General features: G+C 41.3%; 1 protein-coding gene across 4 annotated transcripts in view; it reads right to left on the bottom strand.

The window, feature by feature from the left end:
• NSL1 (NSL1 component of MIS12 kinetochore complex) overlaps positions 1 to 24143 on the bottom strand; it is an 87312-nt gene that overhangs the window by 46939 nt on the left and 16230 nt on the right. The window contains exons 5-6 of one of the 4 annotated variants that reach the window (XM_049868374.1): positions 8129 to 8196; positions 5954 to 6876 (exon numbers count right to left, since the gene is read on the bottom strand). The exons of 1 other annotated variant lie outside the window; for it this stretch is intronic. In XM_049868374.1, the coding sequence (XP_049724331.1) occupies positions 6598 to 6876; positions 8129 to 8196 (347 nt within the window). In that variant the 3' untranslated portion in view covers positions 5954 to 6597. Of the gene's footprint in view, positions 1 to 5953; positions 6877 to 8128; positions 8197 to 12367; positions 12541 to 24143 lie in introns of those variants that run through there. 2 more of the 4 variants (XM_049868375.1, XM_049868377.1) reach the window with 2 other exon arrangements.

Raw genomic sequence — 24143 nt, forward strand, 5'->3', positions numbered from 1 at the left:
CAGGAGCTGCCCACATAGTCTCATGTGTCTACTTGATCCAAGGAGCTCACCCTTCACCAGTATCATTTTCTATCCCACAGTCCAGTCTAATCCCTGTCTATAGAGTTGGCTTTGGGAATGGTTCTTGCCTTGGGCTAACAGAAGGTCTGGGGACCATGACCTCCGCGGTTGAAGGTTTAATTTTAACAGGTCCTCCATGTCAAAGAAGGTTCATGCTATGCTTTCATGGGCTTTGACCAAATAGAATTTTGCAAAGTTCAATCAATTTTAGGATACTTGAACTGTTTTATACTCTACTAAAACCAAATCTATTTGTTTTAGTAGAATGGAAACTTTTCTCACTTAAAATGATATAGCAGTCACAATCAGAGGTATTAGAAAATGTGGATGAGAATTAACAGACTAAATAAATAACAACCAATTTTATTCAGACCTGAATTCAAATCCTCCATAGATTTCAACATAGACAACAGAGGGTCAGTGAAAAAGAGGAAGACCCTCAAGGAGATGGATTGGCACAGTGGCTGCAACAATGGGCTCAAGCATAACGATTGTGAGGATGACACAGGACCTGGCAGTGTTTCGTTCTTTTGTACACAGGGTCACTATGAGTCGGAACCGACTCGGCAGCACCGAACAACAGCAACAACACAGACTGAAATAACATTCACCAAGTTTACCCATTGTTTCCCAAGGCTTTGGATGTGTACCAATGTGAGCGTGAGGAAAGATTTTCAATGAGGCAGGACATGACATTTAATAACACCAACTCTCATAGTGAGAACATTTTCATTCTTTTAATCCTTCTAATTACATTTGAGAAAAAGTCTCGGGTACTATAATCTTTAAGCCTCTTTACCATTGCTGAACTGTTTAGCAAAGAGCAGACCTTAGACACAGGAACCTTTGCAGGCAACAGTATCTACCAAAAACTTAATTAACATTGCTTTGTTTTAATTGAATTTAATTTTATTGTTACTATTAATTTATGGAGAGTGATACTAGTTCTACTTATAGTAAACCAAAACCCGTTGCCGTCATTCAATTCTGACTTTTTTTTTTTTTTTTTAGAAAAAAAAAAAATAAACAACTTTTGGTTTTTAAAAGTTAAGAAGAACAAAATCAGAGGACTCACACTTTCTGATCTCAAAACTTACTAAAAATATACAGCACTCAAGACAGTGCGGCACAGAAATAAGGACATCTAGATGAATGGAATACAACTGAGAGTCCAGACATGAACCCGCATATTTATAGCCAATTGACTTTCAAATAGGGCGCCAGGACATTGAATAAAAAAAAAAAAAAAAGTTTTTTCAACAAATGGTGCTGGGACAACTGGACATCCACATAAAAAAGAATGAATCTGGACCCCTACCTCACAACACATACAAAAATTAACTCAATGGAGGGTAAGACAGTATACAATACTAGGGAAGCCTGCACAACCTGTACAAGGCAAGGTCATGGAAGCTCCATAGGCACATCCAAACTCCCTGAGGGACCGAATTGCTGGGCTGAGGGCTGTGGGGACCATGGTCTCGGGAACATCTAGCTGAATTGGCATAACATAGTTTATAAAGATAATGTTCTATATTCTACTTTGGTGAGTAGCAACTGGGATCTTAAAAGCCTGTGAACGGCCATCTAAGATACTTCACTGGCCTCACCCCTTCAGGAGCAAGGAAGAATAAAGAAAACTAAACATGTAAGGAAAAGATTAGTCCAAAAGACTAGTGGACCACAACAACCACGGCCTCCACCAGACTGAGTCCAACACAGCTAGATGGAACCCAGCTACCACCACTGACTGCTCTGACAGGGATCACAATAGAGGGTCCCAGACTGAGCTGGAGAAAAATGTACAACAAAATTCTAACTCACAAAGAAAGACCAGACTTACTGGGCTGACAGAGACTGGAGAAACCCCGAGAGTATGGCCCCCAGACACCCTTTTAGCTTAGTAATGAAGTCACTCCCAAGGTTCACCCTTCAGCCAAAGATTAGATAAGCCCATAAAACAAAACAAGCCTATAATGGGGCATGCCAGCCCAGGGGCAAGGACTAGAAGGCAGGAAGGGACAGGAAAGCTGGTAATAGGGAACCCAAGGTCAAGAAGGGAGAATGTTGACATGTTGTAGGGTTGCTAACCAATGTCATAAAATAATGTGTACTGTTTGATGAGAAGCTAGTTTGTTCCCTAAACCTTCATTTAGAGTACAATAAAAATTAACTCAATGGCTCAAAGACCTAAATATAAGAACAAAAACTATAAAACTCTTAGAAGAAAAACCCACGTGTTGCCGTCGAGTTGCTTCTGACTCATAGCAACCTTATAGGACAGAGTAGAGCTGCCCAATAGGGTTTCCGAGGAGCACCTGGTGGATTCGAACTGCCGACCTTTTGTTTAACAGCCATAGCTCACTGTAGCTCTTCAGCACTGAACCACCAGGGCTCCCTTAGAAGAAAGTATAGGTGTAAATTTTCATGGCCTTGAGTTAAGCAATGATTTCTTAGATATGACACCTAAAGTACAAGCAGCCAAAGAAAAAATAAATTGGACTTCATCAAAATAAAAATTTTGTGCTTTAAAGGACACTATCAAGAAAGTGAAGAGACAACCCATATAATGGGAGAAAACAGTTGCAAATCGTATGTCTGGCAAGGTTCTAGTATCCAGAATCGATAAAAAACTCTTATAATTCAACAAAAACACTAATAACTCAGTTAAAACACGGGCAAAGGATCTGAAAAGGTATTTCTACAAAGAAGATACACAAACGTCTAATAAGCACATGAAAAGATATCTGACATAATTAGCTACCAGGAAAATGCAAATCGAAGCCACAATGAAATACCACTTTACGCCCACTTGGATGGCTGTATAACAGAGAGAGGCAGTGACAAGTGTTGGCAAGGATCCGTAGAAACTGGAGTCCTCATCCACTGGTAATGGGAATGTAAAATGGTGCAGCTGCTGTGGAAAAGTTTGGTAAATCCTCAAAAATTGAAACACAGAATTCCCATATGACCAGCAATTCCACTCCTAGCTATATACTCAAGAATTGAAAACATATGTCCAAAAACCTGCATGTGAATATTCATAGCAGCATTTTTCATAATAGCCCCAAAGTGGAAATAACCCAAATGCGATGATGGAGAAACAGTATGGTCCACAAATACAATGGGATATTAGCCCTGAAGAGAAAGAAGCTCTGATAAATGCCACATGGCTGACCCCTGAAAACATGCTCGGTGAAATAAGCCAGACATGAAAGGATAGATGTTGTATGACCTGATTTACAGGAAATATCTAGAGTAGGCAAACGCAGAGACAGAAGTAGATTAGCAGTTACCACGGCTGGGAAAAGGGGTAAAAGTGGAGTAAAAAAACAAAACTCTGAATCCTCTACGTATTCACATGGAAGTTTGTTCATACACATCCAGTAGTATTTATATAAATGTTTGTATGTATACATGTCTATTTGAATGCATGTATCTCTATATAACTACAAATTTAACATAAATCTATATTTTATAATTACACATTGATAATCATAGTGATCTGCTCAGGAAAAATATACCAAAATAGCAAGAATGGTTACTGTTGCAGAGGGAGTTTCAAGGCATATTTTATGTTTTACATTTCTGTATTTTTAGAACAAATCCAATGTGGAAGACAAAGGGAAGGATGGAAATAACACAAAAAATTAAGAAAAAAGAAAAGTCCAGATGGTACTCAGACATGGTAAAAATTATGAAGGCAGGTCTCTAGTAGCTCAAGTTTAGAAAATGCGTATTCCTTCACTGATCAGAAACTAGCTGTTTTGACTGCGTTCTCTCTTCCCTGGGACTGGATTTGACCTCTTTGAGTTTTTGTTTTTTTTTTAAGACCCTGTGGAAACCCTGGTGGTGTACTGGTTAAGTGCTACGGCTGCTAACCACAGAGGTCAGCGGTTCAAATCCAACAGGTGCTCCTTGGAAACTCTATGGGGCAGTTCTACTCTGTCCTATAGGGTTGCTATGAGTCGGAATCGACTCGACGGCAGTGGGTTTTTTTGGGGGGGTGCCTTAGTCGCTACTCATCTAGTACTGCTATAACAGAAATACCACCAGTGGATGCTTTAACGAAGAGAAATTCATTTTCTCAGTCTACTAGGCTAGAAGTCTGAATTCAGGGCGTCAGCTCCAGGGGAAGGCTCTCTCTGCCGGCCCTGGAGGAAGGTCCTTGTGGTCAGTCTGCACAGGAACCCCAGGCCCAAATGATGCGCTGCTCCCGGTGCTTCTTAGTGTTATGAGGTCCGTCCCCCCACCCCCTCCCTTTTTCTCTCTTGTAAGATAGAAGATGGTGCAGGCCACACCCTTTACATTGAATCTGGGATTTGACCTTAGTAAAAATTTTTTTTTTTTTAAGGGTGGTACAATCCCACCCTAATCCTCTTTAACGTAAAATTACAATCACAAAACGGAGGACAACCACACAATACTGGGAATCATGGCCTAACCAAGTTGACACATATTTTTGGGGGACACAATTCAATCCATGACACCAAGCAACGTAGCCTTCTTTCTTTAACCACAGGGAGGTCAAAATCTTATTTCCTATTTGTTCCTTCAACCTTTCCAAAGTTCCATAACAGACTTTTTTACTTTCCATTCTTTTAGCTAGCTAGATCTTGGCCTATGCTGAAGTACGAGTTCTCCTCTTTAAAGTGCACACTTGCCCAGTATCATCACTGCTATCAGTCACGTCCGTCTCAGTTAACAATGCCAAGAGACTGCCTCTCCCAGTCAGTGGTATTTCTATTTAAACCACGCTCTAACTGTGGAGTGGAACTCTGGGCTCTCACAGGGGTTTCAAGTCTCAGCTGTCTGGGTCTTTCAAATAAAACAACAAACTTTTTTAATTCTAAAATTTTTCAAACAGACACAAAAATAGAAAGAATATATCCACCACCCAGATTTAACATCATCAAGATTTTTACCATTTCTGCTTATAAGCCTATTCCTTTTCCTTCTTCTTTGCTAACATATTTCTGAGCAAATCCTAGACATTATGCCATTGAGCTGTGTATCTCAGTATGCACTGCTTAATCGTGGGGGTGTTTCCTTACATAGTAACGGTATCATTATCTCATCAAGTCTAATAAAAGAACTCATCTGGGGGCTTCTGAGGCGGAACAGAGCCTACGGGATCTTAAGTGCTATGAAAAAGTTAGCATGTACTCAAACAGCAGTATCCGCGACCTCAAAACAGTCTGGAAGTGAACTTTTAGTAGTTCTGAAATGCAGGTACTGACCTGCCATCCACCTAAAGCTGGGCTGCGAACACCTAAGGCAACTCTTAAAAATACACAGTATCAAGATGTCTTTGTACGTTACTTTAATAAAAAACACACAGCTATGTACAAATATACAGATCTTCCATGTAACATAGAAACAGAGTGCAGTGAAGTAGCTTTATAGTTTTCCTCACTGAGACAGACCTTCTGTCCAGTGAGAACATTTATGATTAGCAAGACACAGTCAGCAAGACAAGTACAGAGTTTCCAGCCTCGTGATTAGGAAATGCCTTTGAAGGGATGACAGTGTCACAGTCATCAAAAGGGGGAAGAGTTGACAAGTTAGAGGGTCCTCCCTACGTTGTATAATGTAAGTACAAGACACAATAAGAGCTGTGATAAACTAGAGTTGAATGCTAGAAATATAGGTGATACAGCTTTCTCAGATTTCTACCAGTGATTATATACTTGATATATGAACATCTTTAAACGCAGACTAGTTCAATAGGATTGCATGTATTTATTCCACAACTACAACGTGCCAGTGTAATTGTGATACACACTTCAGAACTGGAATTCTCTATAAAGCAGTAATGACAAGCCCTGAGAAGACACTATTAGTCCTAAGTCAAATTATATTTAAAAGTTAAAAGGTCTTTGGAAAACAAATGTGTAGGCAGGAAACACTGGCTACATATCGATTTTATTTGTAAGAGTAATAAGTGCACAAATACTAGTATTCTTAAGTTTTAAAGGTAAAACAAAACCAGAAAATCCTAAAGTTAACCCCACAAATTCAAATTAGCTGAACTTGGAGTAACAAAAATCAAAGCTGCTCTTGTTATTTGCACATTAATTTGATAAGTGAAATTGCATCTAAAAAGAAAAAAAAAAAACCCCAAATCTGCATCTGCTGTTGTACAGAAGTGATGGTTACTTTTCAGCACTTGAAATAAAGACAACTCTTAGGAAGCTCTTTTTTTTTTTTTTTTATAAAGATGCATATCAGGGAAACCAACAGAATACATCACTCATGAAATTCCGTAAAAGCTGCAAGGCAGCCAAGAGTTGGTGGCATTTAAGGACAGTAAGAGTCTGCATCCTTAACCCCCAAGGATGGCTTCTGTACCAAGACTAAAAAAGTATGCTTTTCCCCTGCTGTAGCTGGACCGGTTACATCCCATCCCCACACAGAGCAAGGAGAACTGTACACACCAATCACTCAAGAGTTATCTGTTGTTTTCAATCAAGTCCTGTTGAGGCTGTAATCTGTCTGATAACATCTACTTTCAGCTCCCAAGATAAACAAAAGAGTCTATGTATCAAGGTTAATTCTCTTGGGCCGCAATGGATACCATCTTCTCTGGGGGCAGTCTTTAGTTCTCTTTCTTTTCAGTACCATGTCAGTGGTTTTCCTGCCAGCAGTCTCTGTCGGTGTGGTTTCTATTTGTGTTATAAAACTCGTGGGTGTAACATCTGGTTTCCTATCACAACCGGAAAAGACTTCTTGGTGGACCCTCTGGAGCTGAATAACTGGCTGCATCTTTAAAACTTGGGAAAATCCGTCTGCTTGTTCAATCAATGCAGGTAAAGACTAAAAAAAGCGGTAATACTCAGAGTTAATCTCAGGGGCAACCATACAGACAACAGAAACACATACACAGTCCTCTGGGACAAGGCTTTTTCTAAGACCAAATTTTTGGGGTCATGGATATTCAGCTTTACCTTGAAGATGCCATTTTTAGCTGGGGAATTTTAACTGAAAACTAAGACTAAGAGACATTTTGTTCCTATACTGCCTGGTAGTACACTAAACCGTGAGCACAGCAGGAGGTAATGGGAATTCAGAGTTAAGGGTTTAAAGTCTAAACAAGCTTCTGTATGTCAATTCTAGGGTAACGAGTCTTTTAGAACCTTGACCACTGAGAGCAGGGGTCAGCACACTTTTCCTGCAACAGGCCAGGAAGTAAATCTTTTTGACTTTGCAGCCCACACATCTGTCACAGCGGCTCAACTCTGACACTGCAGTTCAAAAGCAGCTGTGGACAGTCAGTGAATGGACACGGCTGTGTTCCAATAAGGCTTTATTTACAGAAACAGTCAGTGGGCTGGATTTGGCCTTGCCTACCCATTTGGCAATCCCTGATAAAGAATATTCTATGAGAGAAGTATGACCACCAGAAAATCACAGCATCAATACAAACCACTGAAGAATGACCATCAGAACAGGGGAGGTTCTGAAGGGGTTTAAAAATAATTTCCGTATACTAGAAATGTCAATGTTTTCCTGCTTAGGGTAAAATAAGTTTCAAGAACATATACAAGTTTATTAGAGTAATACTAAGACTGAAGTTGGATATGCAGCATAGTATAGTGGTTATGCATACAGGTTCTGAAGCCAGACTGCCAGGGTTCAAATCCTGGCTCAGCTACTTATTTGTGCAACCAGCTTAGCCTCTGTGCCTGTCTCCTCATCTGTAGAGTGGCAAAATAGCAGTGTGTGTCTCCTAGGGTTACTCCAAGGATTAAACGAGATATGCAAAGACGTTAGAAGATGCCTGACCATACTAAGTGCTCAATAAATGTCAGCTATTGTGATTATTGAAAGTTGTTTGACACGCTGCTAATACTCAGAACCCAAAAATACAGCCAACCATTAATGAAGCCAAATGTAATAAATACCTGGCACAAATAACAAATACGACTGTCATTTAAGAAATTCATTAAAGATCTATTTAAGGACTATGAGAATTTCTGTTTCAGTGGGCTAATACACATATTGGTGAAAGCAAACACATGGCCATGCATTTTGTTCCTTTTGTAATTTTTTAGCATGCAGCTTTTACCTTCATGGCTTCACTCATCTCCTTAGTTACTGCCTTCCCTCTGCATTTCAGATTTTCCATACGAAATGCTGCAAAGAAACCGCCAAACAGTATGTTTTAGTTTTTCTTTTTTTCCCTAATATCGAATCACAAAAGACATGCAGAGACTATCTGGACAAAAATCTGTTAGGACAATATATTCACCTCGGTCTTTCTTAGAATGTTTTATAATCTGTTAAGTGTCTCATTAAACTTATCTAAGCAAATAAAAAAGACTGTGAAAACGTTAAAGCAGTAGAGTAAAACCAAAGGTTACAGGCATAAGACGGCAGGAAACAGGAGCTCCGCTATGAGGAGTCCTAGGATTGTGTACCCTGAAAGGAAGGCCTACTGTTCAATCTCTGTATTATCTACTACTTCATCTAACACCCTCAAACACTCTCGTCACACATTAAAATAAAGAAGGCTAATATTTTTGTCTTACTCTGAATCTTAAAAAAGTAAAATATATTTGAACTTAGAATATATAACCATACACTGCATAGAGGCGATACCTCAATGGATTTCGGGGGGAGGGCAGAATCTGGTGTTGACTGTCAGTAATATTAACTTCATAAGGTTTTCACTGGTTAATGCTTGTCAGAAGTAGACTTCTGGGTCCCTCTTCCCAGTCTCTCTGAGTCTGAAAGCTCAGCTCAAACCTGTCCTCCATGGGTGACCCTGCTGCTATCTGAATACTGGTGGCATAGCTTCTAGCATCACAGCAACACGCAAGCCCCCAAAGTACGACAAACTGACAGAGGCATGAAAAATGTTTACCTGTGTTTTATTGACTATGCAAAGGCATTCAACTGTATGGATCATAACAAATTATGGATAACACTGAGAAGAATGGGAATTCTAGAACACTTAATAGTGATTACAAGGAACCTGCACATAGACCAAGAGGCAGTCATTCGAACAGGGGATGCTACATGGTTTAAAGTCAGGAAAGGTGTGCACCAGGGTTGTATCCTTTCACCGTACCTATTCAACCTGTATGCTGAGCAAATAATCCGAGAACCTGGACCCTATGAAGAAGAATGGGGCATCGGGGTTAGAGGAAGACTCATTAACAACCTTCGTTATGCAGATGACACAACCTTGTTTGCTGAAAGTGAAGAGGACTTGAAGGACTGACTGATGAAGATCAAAGACCACAGCTTTCAGTGTGGACTGCACCTCAACATAAAGAAAACAACAATCCTCACAACTGGACCAATGAGCAACATCATGATAAATGGAGAAAAGATTGAAGTTGTCAGGGATTTTGTTTTACTTATATCCACAATCAATGCCCATGGAAGCAGCAGTCAAGAAATCAAGACGCATTGCATTGGGGAAATCTGTTGCAAAGGACCTCCTTAAAGTGTTGAAAAGCAAAGGTGTCACCTTGAAGACTGAGGTGCGCCCGATCCAAGCCAAGGTACTTTCAACGACCTCATGGACACACAAAAGCTGGACGATGAATAAGAAAGACCAAAGAAGAACTGACGCCTTTGAATTGTGGTGCTGGTGAAGAATATTGAATATACGACGGACTGCCAAAAGAACAAACAAATCTGTCTTAGAAGAAGTGCAACCAGAGTGCTCCTTAGAAGCAAGGATGGCAAGACTGCATCTCACATACTTTGGACATATTGTCAGGAGGGATTAGTCCCTGGAGAAAGACAACATGCTTGGTAAACAGAGGGTCATCAAAAAAATAGGAAGACCCTCAATGAGATGGACTGACACAGTGGCTGCAACAATGGGCTCAAGCCTGACAACAATCGTGAGGATGGTACAGGACCAGGCAGTGTTTCCTCCTGTTCTACACAGGGTCGCTACAAATCAGAACCAACTCAACGGCACCTAACAACAACATTAACTTCTCTTTCCTTATTTTCTTGATGCTTTGCAGATTCCGCACACATTTTCTTTCAATCTTTGTAATAAATGTTCAAGGCTGCTCCGTAACAGAACTGCATATTCAGTGATACGGATGCATACAAACCCTTACCACAACTCTAAGTGACAGTGGGGCTGAGAAAAACCTTTCCACTATGGAAAAGGTTTTGGAAGAGCAGCCTCACTAGAACCTTTTAAAAAGGCTCAAGCAAGTGCAGAAAGGGAAACAGCTTTTCTGACTTCAAGAGACTGGCTAGGTACAAAAGACTCACTTTAGAGCCAAAGACACAAACAGGCTGAAGGGAAAAAGACCTCACATGGAAATAACCAAAAGAAAGCAGGGGTGGCTCCACCAATTTCAAGAAAATAGATTTTAAATAAAAAATTGTTACACGAGGCCAAAAAGAACATTATACACTGATAAAAGGGTCAGCCCATCAAGAAGATAAGCAATTATAAACACATATGCACCAAATAACAGAGTCCCAAAATATATGGAGCAAATGGTGACAGAACTGAAGGAAAAAATACTTCTACAATAATAGTGGGAGACTCAATACCCCACTTTCAATAATGGATAGAACTAGACAGAAGAGCAATAAGGAAAACAGATAATTCTAACAACTTTTTTTAAATAAATAAATAAATTTTAACAATACTATAGACCAAATGGAAACCCTGGTGGCATAGTGGCTAAGTGCTACGGCTGCTAACCTAAGGGTCGGCAGTTCAAATCCACCAGGTGCTCCTTGGAAACTCCACGGGGCAGTTCTTCTCTGTCCTACAGGGTCACTATGATTCGGAATTGACCTGATGGCAATGGGTTATAAACCAACTAGATCTTACTCATGGATAAAAAGGAATGAAGCACCTGATAACATGGATGAACCTAAAAACATTATGCTAAGTCAAAGAAGCCAGTGAAATAAATCAGGTGCACAAGGCCATCTACTGTACGATTCTACCTATATGAAATGTCCACAATAGGAAAGCTCACAGAGACACAAAGCAGATCAGTGGTTGCCAGGGGCTTAAGTGGCGGATGGGGAAGGACTGCTTAATGGTATGAGGTCTCCTTTTGGGGTGATGGAAGTGTCCTAGAACTAGAAGGTGGTCACGGGTTACAAACACTGTGGAGGTACTAAGTGCCAAGGACTTGTATATGGTAAAATGATTAGAAAGGAAAATTTTATGTTCTGTGCATTTTAGCTCCCTAATCTCCAAGCCCCCACTCTTACCCCCACAAACGGCATCCATATATGTGGTGGCAAGGCCTCCAAGCTGTTCATCGATGATCCTATATTCATACCCTTGGGTAGTTCCCTCCCACATTATTCCAGGACTGGTCTTTGGGACCAGTAACCTACAGCTGAAGTGACAGCACACTACTTTTACGATTAGGTTATAAAATAAGACTGACTTCTGTCTTGAGCACTCATGCTCTCTCTCGGATCTCTAACTCTGCACGAAGCAAGCTGCCACGCTGTGGAGAGGCCTGTACTGTGAAGAAGTCAAGTTTCTGTCCAACAGTCAATGAGGAACTAAGGTCTCCCAGTACCACATGAGTAACCCTGGGATTGGATTCTTCAGCCCCAGCTGAGCCTTGAGGAGACTGCAGGCACAGCTGACAGCTTTACTGCAACTTTGTAAGAAACTCAAAGCCAGAATCTCCCAGCTAAGCTGTGCCCAGGTTCCAGGCCCTCAGAAATAGTTAAGAGGTAACAAATGTTTATCGTTTTAAACTGCTAAGTTTTGGAATAATTTGCTACACAGTAATAGATAACTAATATAATATGACAGCAATATATTTTCAAGTTAATATATTTAGGCCTATCCTGGGTAGAAAATTCTCAGTAAGTGAGACTTCTTTTTAAATAATGTATGCTTGTAAATAAATACTACTTATTCACGTCACTGTGACTTATATCATTTTCTTGTGGCTTAAAAACGTAAAATTTCAAACATATCTGAAAATGTAGTATCAATTGTTAAATTTTTAGTTTTCATTGAATAAACACTATCTAATATACTGACGATATCAAGTGTTAGGATGTGGAGTAACCAGAGCTCTCATGCTTGCTGACGGAAACGTAAACTGATACAACCACTCTGGAAAACTTCTCAGTAGTATCTATAAAAGCTAAATATACACCTACCCCATTACCCAACAATTCTTCTAGATACGTATCCATGAGGAATGAGTATGTCTAAGAATGTTCATAGCAGCTTTATTCATAATAGATAAATCCTAGAAACAATATAAATGACAACAGAATAAATTGTTCACAGATACACAACGGAATAGTATGCAACCAAAAAGAACTACTGCTACACTCAAAATATGGATTAATCTTAGAGAAAGAACACTGAGCCAAAGAATGCAGAAACAAGAATAAACCAAACAAAAAAGCCCAAAACCTGCTGCTGTTGAGTCGATTCTGACTCATGGCAACCCCCGTGTTACAGGGCAGGACTGCTCCAGAGGGTTTTTTCTTGGTTGTAATCTGCAATGACAGCATAAAAAGGGCCAAGAGTACTTTGGGTTTGTGTGTAAAACAGAACTAGGTTCTAGGCATAGATAACTATAAACAGATTTTTTACACATGAATGTCTAGTGGGGTAGTAAAAATTGTGGACATACGAGACATTCAGTATCCCTGCCCCGACTACAAAATGCCAGCTACATCCTCCTTATTGAAGCCCTGGTGGTGCAGTGGTTAAGAGCTTGGCTGCTAACCAAAAGATCAGCAGTTTGAATCCACCACCTGCTCCTTGGAAACCCTACGGCACAGTTCTACTCTGTCCTATAGGGTCACTATGAGTTGGAAACAACTTGATGGCAATGGGCTTGGTCCAGTTTTCTCCTCCTCCTTGTGGTGACCAAAAATGTCCCCATGCTTTTCCAAGAGGGCCACTAGGGGGCAATAATTCCCCCAGTGAGAACCTGGATGTATGTTTACTTTCCTGAACCTCCTTGGGAACAGGGACCTTACTCCATTAATCTCAGACTCCCTGGTGTTGTGCCCATAGCCTAACATGTAGAGTAAGTGACCAATAAATGTGACGACCAAGGCTACGGTAGAGGGCGCAGTGAGGGCACAGAGGAGGGCGAGGTGAATCCAACAGGGGGAGGGAAGGGAGGGAGAAGCTTCACAGGTGGTGTGAGAGACTTGTCTCACAAGAGGGTTTGGTGATGGCTGGGCTGGGAAAACCCATTGCTGTCCAGTCAATTCTGACCCATTGTGTGGAGTAGAACTGCCCCAGAGGGTTTCCAAGGAATGGCTGGTGGATTCGAACTGCCAACCTTTTGGTTAGGAGCCAGAGCTCTTAACCACTGAGCCATCAGGACTCTGGATGGGCTGGGGTGGGTGGCAAAGGTGTGCTGTACCAAAACAAGTGAATAAATCAAGAAAGATGAAAACACAGGAGCCAGGGAACATGACCCAACACACATAGGAGTAAAAGAGATTCCCAGGAGGATGATGAAAGGGACAGACAGGCTGAAAGCCTGGCAGCAGGCGAGAGAGCAGCCAGCCCGCATCAGAACAAGGGGGCAGAAGGGTCCCAGCAGAATATCGCCAAGGAAAAAGGTTTTAAAATGGATTTGATGGATAAGCTGAAGTGTTTACCATGCTGAAAGGACTTTCATAGCTCCCTTAAATTGTCTGGGAAAGGATAAGTGAAAGACAGAAAAAAAGCCAACATCATTCCAAAGGGGGGTGGGAAGCTATTCAAGAAAGAAAACACATCCAGGGCAATGATTACGTGACTTAGATTGAAGAACATTTACATAATCCTAACAATATAAACACTAAACACTACTGACTTTTTACAAGAAGGACTGGGAGACTGCAAGTGAGCTGGTGAGTACGGGTTATTCTTTCGAGAAACTTGGCTGAATAGAAAGAGGCCAGGACAGAAACAAGCAATGGCATGGAAGCTTTCCCTGCCCTTCCTCTGACAGCCCATCCTGTAGTTATACGGGCTGACATACATTTCCAATTAAACTTATGGAATTACCTTTAGCAGCACTGTACGGCAGGTGGGTTTCACCAGCCCCCTTTCAGGAATAAGGAAACAGACTGAGAGAGTTAAGAAACGTATCTAGAGTTGAAGCTGGAATCAGAGCCCGTATCTTCTTGAATCCAAATCTGTATGTAACTTCGCTGAAGATCACTTTATCAGGAATTATATCGCCCTCACAAGAATATGTTAACAAATGGTTAAACATTAGCTTAGGTCCAACGTCGTAAAAAGCTCTGGAAATCACAGCGAGTCACGCCCAGTGAAGAATCAAAAATCAAGAAATTACAGTCCAATCTGTTTTAACAATCAGTCTGATGGTACCTTTTTTTCTTTTGTAGTTAAATGAATTAAATCTCTTTCATTTAAAACAAAGTAGCATCAATAATTTTAAGACTAGAACCACACAATTAAAAATGATTACTAAATACATGAGTAAGGTGTTTGTAAACATATCAGAAAAAGCATTCTGACAATATCTGCTTAAAATTTTCAAAATCTTTATTCACTCCTTCACTCAAGATTACCCTAAACAATTTTTTCCTTTACTTTTCCAACTAGTAATAGCAGGTAGAGTCCTTGGTGGTGCAGTTAACATGCCCGACTGCCAGCCTAAAGGCTGGTGGACTGAGTCCACCCGGAGGCAGCTCGCAAGAAAGGCCTGGTGATCTACTTCCAAAAAATCAGCCACTGAAAACCTGATGGAGCGCGGTTCCAGTAGAACGCACGTGGGGACACCATGAGCCAGAATCAACTTCACGGCAGCTGGTAAGAGCATATCAGTGCTCCCGACAGCCAGCCACCTGACGTCTGCATGCCTGACATGCAGACAGCTGGTCCTTGCCACACCACGCAGGACAGGGAAATGGGCGTCCTCCAGAGCCGCTGCCGATGCTTCCCTTCCTCTCTACAGCACTGATGGGAACGTCTTCGTGGCACCACCGTCTCCTCTTCTCAACCACAGAACAATGGTATTTAGGGATACTGACTATTCCCTATAAAAGCCTATTTAAGTGTCATGTAGTAGAAATCATGTACCTCTGAAACACTGTTTTCTCCTAATGTTTTTAATCATAAATGTACAGTGCTTCAGCTGCATTTCAGATTAAGTAGGTCGTTAGAGGCTAGCCCAGGAGCCTATTCATGTGCAGCTGTGCTGCCGTCAGGTGCCGTCTAATGCCATTTAAAAAGATCTGGAGGGAGAGACACATTTCAAATTCCAAAGCTCAGGCTTACATATAAATTTCTGAAACGTAACCATTTGTAAGTAGATGGCTACCTATAAATACCCTGGCAGTGGCTTAAGAGACTACATAATTAGGAAAGAAGAACTGCCTCTAAGTCCTCGGCTTGTAGGGTCAGCAAAAGAACCGGAAGTACCGCAAGTCCTACTGCAGAGGAGCTTAAAATAGCACCTTGCCACCCTACATGTTTAGTCAAGGACAGGAAGGAACAGGAGTCTCTTCAGTTAATTTCAAAGGACAATTTAAAAAGGACAATCCTGATGCAATTACTCCTTTTATTAACAGGACTGTAAAGGGTTGTAACTGACAAACGAGCATTACATCTTATTGGTAGACAGCTGATCAGTAGATTCCTGCAAGGATATTTAAAAAAAAGAAAAAAAAAACAACCCCCTCTCCCCCCGCCAACCAGTTTGCTTTTAAAAATGTGGAAGTCAGGCACCCTTGAGAACACCATCTTCCCTAGTCACTTGCTTTCTGAAACTTAGGGAAATGAAAAAGAGGAAATGAGAGATTGAGTAATCAATCCAGTTTTGCTTTCAGGTCACTGTACTGACTAAACTAGGTAACATGACCTTCCAAAAGCCTGTGCAAACTCAGAAGTTCAGCAGAAAGGCATTAACTACAGGCTTCCTTTCTATCGCCGACGCATTTTACGAGTATCAACAAGCAGGCACGTACTGCATGGGAAGCCTGGACTGTACTGGTTTCTGGAAAAAAAAAAACCTAAAGCCATGAATTAGAACCGTGAATTGGAAAGTCACATTCCTGGTGAAAATGAAACCAAAAACTAAGCAGTGATTTATGACTTTCTGGAAGATTACTCACTGCTACCGTTTACAGAGATCTGTGGAATCCACTTCTTGGGGGATACAATCCTTTGCACCGCCCCACTTCCCCTGCCCCTCACCACCTCCTCAGGGCTGCATCACAACCTCTTAAAGCTCCAGACACCTTCCAGCCCCTGTCCCAGCTCCTGTCACCTGGCCGTGAGCATGTCTCTGAACTCATGCAGTAACGCTCTCACTCTACTCACACCACTGCAGTCTTCTTTTTGCCCCAGGAATACTTAAACTCATTCTTGACTTGGTAACTTTGTTCTAGTGCTTCCTCTTGATCCTAACAAGATAAACTCCTTTCTATTCAGATCTCAGCTTAAATGTCCCTTCCACAGAAAAGCCATTCCCGTCACCTAAACACACTGCCCTAACACCAATGTTACTTATTTTTGTATCTGTTATTACTTTTCTCCTCCCACTAGAATGCAAGCTCCCTGGAGCTTTTCTGTGTTGCTCACCATTGTCCTCCACATCTATAACAGTCTGGCAAGCAGAAGACATTCAATACACAGAGCTGATGCACAGACGAGTAACAGTCACTCATGCAGTATTTACTGATCACAGTGCTATATGCTGGCTGTACGTAATGGAAATACAACGTAAAATAAACTCATGGAGGCTTCAGGTTTTTGAGAGACAGCCCATAGCAAAAAAAAAAAAAAAAAAAAAACCCACAAATGCTTATATGTTGTACTAAGTGATATTAAGGAAATAAAGATAATTCAAAAGTGGCTACAGCTGTACACTGGCAGGGAACTGGCAAATTCAGAGTCAGATGGGGACATGGAATGAGGGGTATCACTACACGTCAGATGGACTGTGGCTGAAAGCAGGGAACACCAGAAAGATGTCTACCTGTGTTTTATCAACTACACAAAGACCTTCGACTATGTGGATCATACAAATTACAGGTAACATTACAAAGAATGGGAATTCCAGAATACTCACCTGTGCTCATGCAGAACCTGTACACAGACCAAGAGACAGTCGTTCATACAGAACAAAGGGATACTGTGTGGTTCCAAATCGGAAAAGGTATGCAGCAGACTGGTATCCTTTCACCTTATTCGTTTTGTATGCTGAACAAATAATCTGAGAAGCTGGACTACGTGAAGAAGAAAGCAGCACTGGAATTGGAGGAAGACTGATTAACAACCTAAATATGCAGATGACACAACCTTGCTCACTGAAAATAAAGATAACTTGAAGCACTTACTAATGAAGGTCAAAGACTACACCCTTCAGTATGGATTACACCTGAACGTGATGAAAACAAAAATCCTCTCCACTGGACTGATAACACCATGACAGATGGAAAAAAAACTGAAGTTGTCAGTGATAACATTCTGCTTGGATCAACAATCAGCTCCCATGGGAGCGGTAGTCAAGGAATGAAACGATGTATTGCACCGAGTGAATCTGTTGCAAAAGGCCTCTTTAACGTTTTAAGAAGCCAAGATGTCACTTTGATGACTAAGATGCGTCTGACCTAAGTCGTGGTCTTTTCCATCATCTCATGTGCACGTGAAAGCTGGACAATGAAAATGGAAGAAAGAATTGGTGCACTTGATCTGCTATGTCGGTGAAGAACAGCGAATATACCGTGGATTGCCAGAAGGAGGGAGCCCTGGTGGCTCAGTGGTTAAAAGCTTGGCTGCTAACCAAAAGGTCTGCAGTTCAAATGTACCAGCCACTCCTTGGAAACCCTACAGGGCAATTCTACTCTGTCCTATAGGGTTGTTATGCATCAGAACCAACTCGGCAACAACAGGTTTGGTTTGAGAGCAAATCAGTCTCAGGAGAAATACAACCAGGATGCTCCTTAGGAGTGAGGATGACTTGACTTTGGCTCGCGTACTTTGGACACGTCAGCAGGAAGGACCAATCACTAGAAAAGGGCACCATGTCTGATACAGTGGAGGGTCAGTGAAATTGAGGGAAGCCCTCAGTGAGCTGGACTGACACAACAGCCACACCGATGGACTCAAACACCAAAGATCACGAAGATGGCACTGGACATGAGGTCATGAGTAAGGCTGCCGTGAGCTGGAGCTGGCAGTAATAACATGATGAAGGGTAATCAGGGAGAGGCATTTTAACTATGGCGGTTAGGGAGGATCTCTGCGAGAAGACAGGACTGAAGTGAGAAAGAAAACTGAGAAGAAGCCAATCTTAGAAATGTGTGAAAGTGAGGTACTTTCAAAGAACTGAAAGACAGGCAGTGGGGCTAGAGCAAGTAGGAAAGGCCTGAAACAGATCTGAAGAGGTATGGAGGGGCCGTATCCTGGAAGGAGACGCTAAGAAGTTTGAAGCTTATTATATATACATAATTTTTTAAGTTGCTAAAAGACTTTAGGATTTTAATCTATGATTGATCTGTTTGGGGGGTATTTTTGTTTGTTTAACGTAACAGACTTTATCTTTTAGAGCAGCTTAAGGTTTACAGAAACTCTGCAGACAGTACAGCGCTGCCATGTAACTCCCTGCACATGCCTCCCTACCAGTAACACGTGCATCACTGTGCTACGTCTGTTACGACTGACGGCCCATCGGGACTCACTCTTCATGTTGTACACATCTATGAGTTTTCACAAATGCATAATGTCACCTGTTACCATTACAAAATTCACACAGAAGAGTCTCACTGCCCCAAAAACGCCCTGTGCTTCCTGACTCACGCTTTGTAATTTTAAAAGAGCATCTTAGTCCTATGATCATACGATTATATAGAGAAAAATATACCAGGTTAAAGCGGAGATCTCAAATACAAGCGGACTTATACCAGGTTAACAGTGGAGATCTGACATACAAGTGGACTCGTACCAGGTTAACAGTGGAGATCTGACATACAAGTGGACTCATACCAGGTTAACAGTGGAGATGTGAAATACAAGTGGACTTATACCAGGTTAACAGTAGAGATCTGACATACAAGCGGACTCATACCAGGTTAACAGTGGAGATGTGAAATACAAGTGGACTTATACCAGGTTAACAGTGGAGATCTGACATACGAGTGGACTCATACCAGGTTAACAGTGGAGATGTGAAATACAAGCGGACTTATACCAGGTTAACAGTAGAGATCTGACATACAAGCGGACTCATACCAGGTTAACAGTGGAGATGTGAAATACAAGTGGACTTATACCAGGTTAACAGTGGAGATCTGACATACAAGCGGACTCATACCAGGTTAACAGTGGAGATGTGAAATACAAGTGGACTTATACCAGGTTAACAGTGGAGATCTGACATACGAGTGGACTTATACCAGGTTAACAGTGGAGATCTGAAATACAAGTGGACTTATACCAGGTTAACAGTGGAGATCTGACATACGAGTGGACTTATACCAGGTTAACAGTGGAGATCTGAAATACAAGTGGACTTATACCAGGTTAACAGTGGAGATCTGACACACAAGTAGACTTATACCAGGTTAACAGTGGAGATCTGAAATACAAGTGGACTTATACCAGGTTAACAGTGGAGATCTGACATACAAGTGGATTATACCAGGTTAACAGTGGAGATCTGACATACAAATCATGGACACAGAAAATAAATTAGTGGTTGCCAAGGGCTGGGTGGAGGGATGGAGGTGATTGGGGATAATGGCTTAAAGATGTGAGGTTTCTTTTTGGGGTGATGAACTGCGGTGATGGTCGCACATCTCTGTGAATGTACTAAATGCCACTGAATTTTACACTTAATATGAGTGAGCTGTAAGGTATGTGAATTACAGTTCAACAGAGCTGTTAAAAAAAGTGTCAAAAGGTAACAGAGTAGCCAAAATGACCTTCAAAAAGAAAAACAAAGTGGGAGGATTCACACTTCCTGATATTAAAAGAACTATAAAGGTACAGTAACTGACCACCTCACCCCCATCAGAACTATAAAGGTACAGTGACTGACCACCTCACCCCATGAGAACTCTATAAGGTGCAGTGACTGATCACCTCACCCCATGAGAACTATAAAGGTACAGTGACTGACCACCTCACCCCATGAGAACCATAAAGGTACAGTAACTGACCACCTCACCCCATGAGAACTCTATAAGGTACAGTGACTGACCACCTCACCCCATGAGAACTCTATAAGATACAATGACTGACCACCTCACCCCGTGAGAACTCTATAAGGTACAGTGACTGACCCGTGAGAACTCTATAAGGTACAGTAACTGACCACCTCCCCCCATCAGAACAGCAAAGATCAAAAAAATGGAAAACAATGGATGTTAGCAAGGTTGTGGAGAAACCGGAACCCTCGTCTTTTGCTGGTAGGAATGTAAAATGGTACAATCACTGTGAAAAACAGACTGGCAGTTCCTCAAAAGACTGAACAAAAAACTATTATATGTTTGGAAATTGATTTGGTGCTTCCTTAAAAAACTAGAAATAGAACTACGATACGATGCAGCAATCCCACTCCTTGGAATATATCCTAGAGAAATAAGAGACTTTACACGAACAGATGCATGCGCACCCATGCTCACCGCAGCACTATTTACAATAGCAAAAAGATGGAAGCAACTAAGGTGCCCATCAACGGATGAATGCATAAATAAATTATGGTATATTCACACAATGGAATACTACGCATCAGTAAAGAACAATGACAAATCTGTGAAACGTTTCACAACATGAAGGAATCTGGAAGGCATTGTGCTGAGTGAAATCAGTCAGCTGCAAAAGGACAAATATTGTATGAGACCACTACTACAAGAACTCAAAAAATAGTTTAAACAGAGAAGAAAATATTCTTTGATGGTTACAAGAGTGGGGAGGGAAGGAGAGGGGTTTTCACTAATTAGATAGTAAATAAGAACTATTCTAGGTGAAGGGAAAGACAACACGCAATGCAGGAGAAGTCAGTACAACTGGACTAAACCAAAAGCAAGGAAGTTTCCTGAATAAACCGAACGCTTCGAAGACCAGCGTAGCAGAGGCGGGGGTTTGGGGACCATGGTTTCAGGGGACTTCTAGGTGAACTGGCATAATAAAATCTATTAAGAAAACATTCTACATCCCACTTTGGAGAGTGGCGTCTGGGGTCTTAAACGATAGCAAAAGGCCACCTATGATGCATCAACTAGTCTCAACCCACCTAGAACAAAGGAGAATGAAGAACACCAAAGACACAAGGTAATTATGAGCCCAAGAAGGGCCACATAAACCAGAGACTACCTCAGCCTGAGACCAGAAGATCTAGATGGTACCTGGCTACAACTGATGACTGCCCTGACAGGGAGCACAATGGAGAACCCCTAAGGGAGCAGGAGAGCAGTGGGATACAGATCTCAAATTCTCATAAAAAGACCAGACTTACTGGTCTGACTGAGACTAGAAGGACCCCGGAGGTCATGGTCCCCAGACCTTCTGTTAGCCCAAGACAGGAACCATTCCCAAAGCCAACTCTTCAGATAGGGATTGGACAGGACTAACCCTGGTGGCGTAGTGGTTAAGTGCTACGGCTGCTAACCAAAGAGTCGGCAGTTCGAATCCGCCAGGCGCTCCTCGGAAACTCTCTGGGGCAGTTCTACTCCGTCCTGTAGGGTTGCTATGAGTTGGAATCGACGCGACGACACTGGGTACTAGGTTATGGGATAGAAAATGATACTGGTGAAGAGTGAGCTTCTTGGGTCAAGTAGACACAGGAGGCTATGTGGGCAGCTCCTGTCTGGAGGGGAGATGAGAGGGCAGAGGGGGTCAGAAGCTGACAGAATGGACATAAAATAGAGAGTGGAGGGAAGGAGTGTGCTGTCTCATTAGATGGAGAGCAAGTAGGAGTAAACAGCAAAATGTATATAAATTTCAGTATGAGAGACTGACTTGATTTGTAAACTTTCACTTAAAGCGCAATAAAAATTAAAAAACAAAAAACTACCATATGACCCAGCAATCCCAATCCTAGGTATATACCTTGAAGTGAAAGCAGGAATGCAAACACAAACCTGTACAGTAACAATGTTCATTACAGCACTTTTCACAATAGCCAAAAGGTGGACACCAGCAAAATGTCCATCAACAGATGAGTGGGTAAACAAAATGTGCTGTATACATATGCTGGAGTAGTGCTCAGCCATAAAGAGAGATGGAAGTTCTAAGGCATGCCACAACATGGATGAAATCTGAAAACTCTATGCTGAGCAAAGTAAATCAGTTGCAAAATGACAAATACTGCATGATCTCACTTATATGAAATAAGTAAATATAAGAAACCAAAGACTACTGGTGTTTACTAAGGGTGGGAGGGAGGGAAAGGGGGAGTTTTTTCTTAGGGGGCACTGAGTGATATATCTCAATGGTTGTGAACTAATTTGGAAAAGCATAGCGGTAATGGTTGCACAACATGAAGAATGTAATCAATGCCACTAAAATAAACATAGAAATTGTTGGATTGATGAATGTCTTGTATATGTTTTTACCACAATAATAAAAAATAAAGCTATAATAATTAAAACAGTATGATAATAGTATAAAAATAGATCCATAAACCAATGGAATAGAATTGAGAGTCCAAAAATAAGCCCTACACCTATTGCCAGGTGATTTTCAACAAGGGTGCCAAGTCCATTCAATGGGAGAACAGTCTTTTCAACAAACTGTGCTGGACAAATAGATTTCCACACACAGAAGAATGAAGCTGGACCCCTACCTCACGCCATGTAAGAAAATTAACCCCAAATCAATGACCTAAATGTAACAGCTAAAAATATAAAATTTTTATAAAAAATACAGAGATAAATCTTTAGGACCCTGTATTTGGCAGTGGATTCTTAGATATGACACCAAAAACATGAGTGATGAAAGAAAAAATACATAAACTGGACTTCATCAAGAGGAAAACCCTTTGTGCATCAAAAGACATTACTAAGTGAGATGGCAACCCACCTACACAGAATGAGAGAAAGTATTTGCAAATCACGTATCTGATATATTTAATATCCAGAATACATAAAGAACTCCGACAACTCAACAATAAAAAGACAACCCAATTAAAAAACGGGCAAAGGACTCAAACAGACGTTTCTCCAGAGAAGATATACAAATATCCAATAAGCACATGAAAAGATGTTCAGCATCCTTGTTATTAGGGAAACGCATCTCAAAACCACAACGAGAAGCCACTTCACACCCACTAAGATAGCTCGTATCAAGAGGGGAAAATAGTAAGTGTTGGTGACGATGTGGAGAAACTGGAACCCTCACCAGCTGCTGGCGGGAATGTAAAATGATGCAACAGCCGTGGAAAACAATCTGGCTGTTCTTTGAAAAGTTTAGCACAGAATTACCACATGACCGAGCAATTCCACTCCTAGGAATCCACCCAAAAGACTTGAAAGCAGGGACTCAAAAGGATGTCGTACACCAGTGTTCGCTGCATTACTTTTAATAGCCCCAAAGTGGAAATAACCCAAATGTCTGTCAACTGATGAAGGGAGAAACATGTTACATACACACCATGGAATATTACTCAGCCCTAAAGAGAAAGGAAGTCCTGACACGCACTACAACATGGCTGAACCTTGAAAACATCATGCTGAGTGAAGTCAGCCAGGCACAAAAGGACAAGTATCATATGATCCCACTTACATGGAGTACCTACAATAGGCAAACGCAGACAGATGGAAAATAGGTTAGTGGTTACCATTGGCTGGAGAGAGGGGTGAGGAAAATTCATGCATAGGTACGGAATTCGCTTGGAGTTAAAGAAAAAAATTTTAGAAACAAATAGTGATAAAGGCGGCACAAGACTGTAAATGTAATTAACGCCCCTAAATCGCACAGTTGAAAGACGGCTAAAGTGGCAAATTTTGTTATCTATATTTTACCACAAAAAGGGTAAGAGTGTAACATATTCAATATGCTGAACGGAAGTAACTGTCACTCAGTAAAACAAAGCTAAAGAACAAGGGTAAGAGAGGCTTAAAGAGTTCACACCCACAGACTTTTGTTCAAAGTAACCTAAGGAAGCACTTCAGCGTAAAGA

Source organism: Elephas maximus, chromosome 24 (genome assembly GCF_024166365.1).
Source record: "Elephas maximus indicus isolate mEleMax1 chromosome 24, mEleMax1 primary haplotype, whole genome shotgun sequence".
NCBI classification, from domain to species: domain Eukaryota; kingdom Metazoa; phylum Chordata; class Mammalia; order Proboscidea; family Elephantidae; genus Elephas; species Elephas maximus.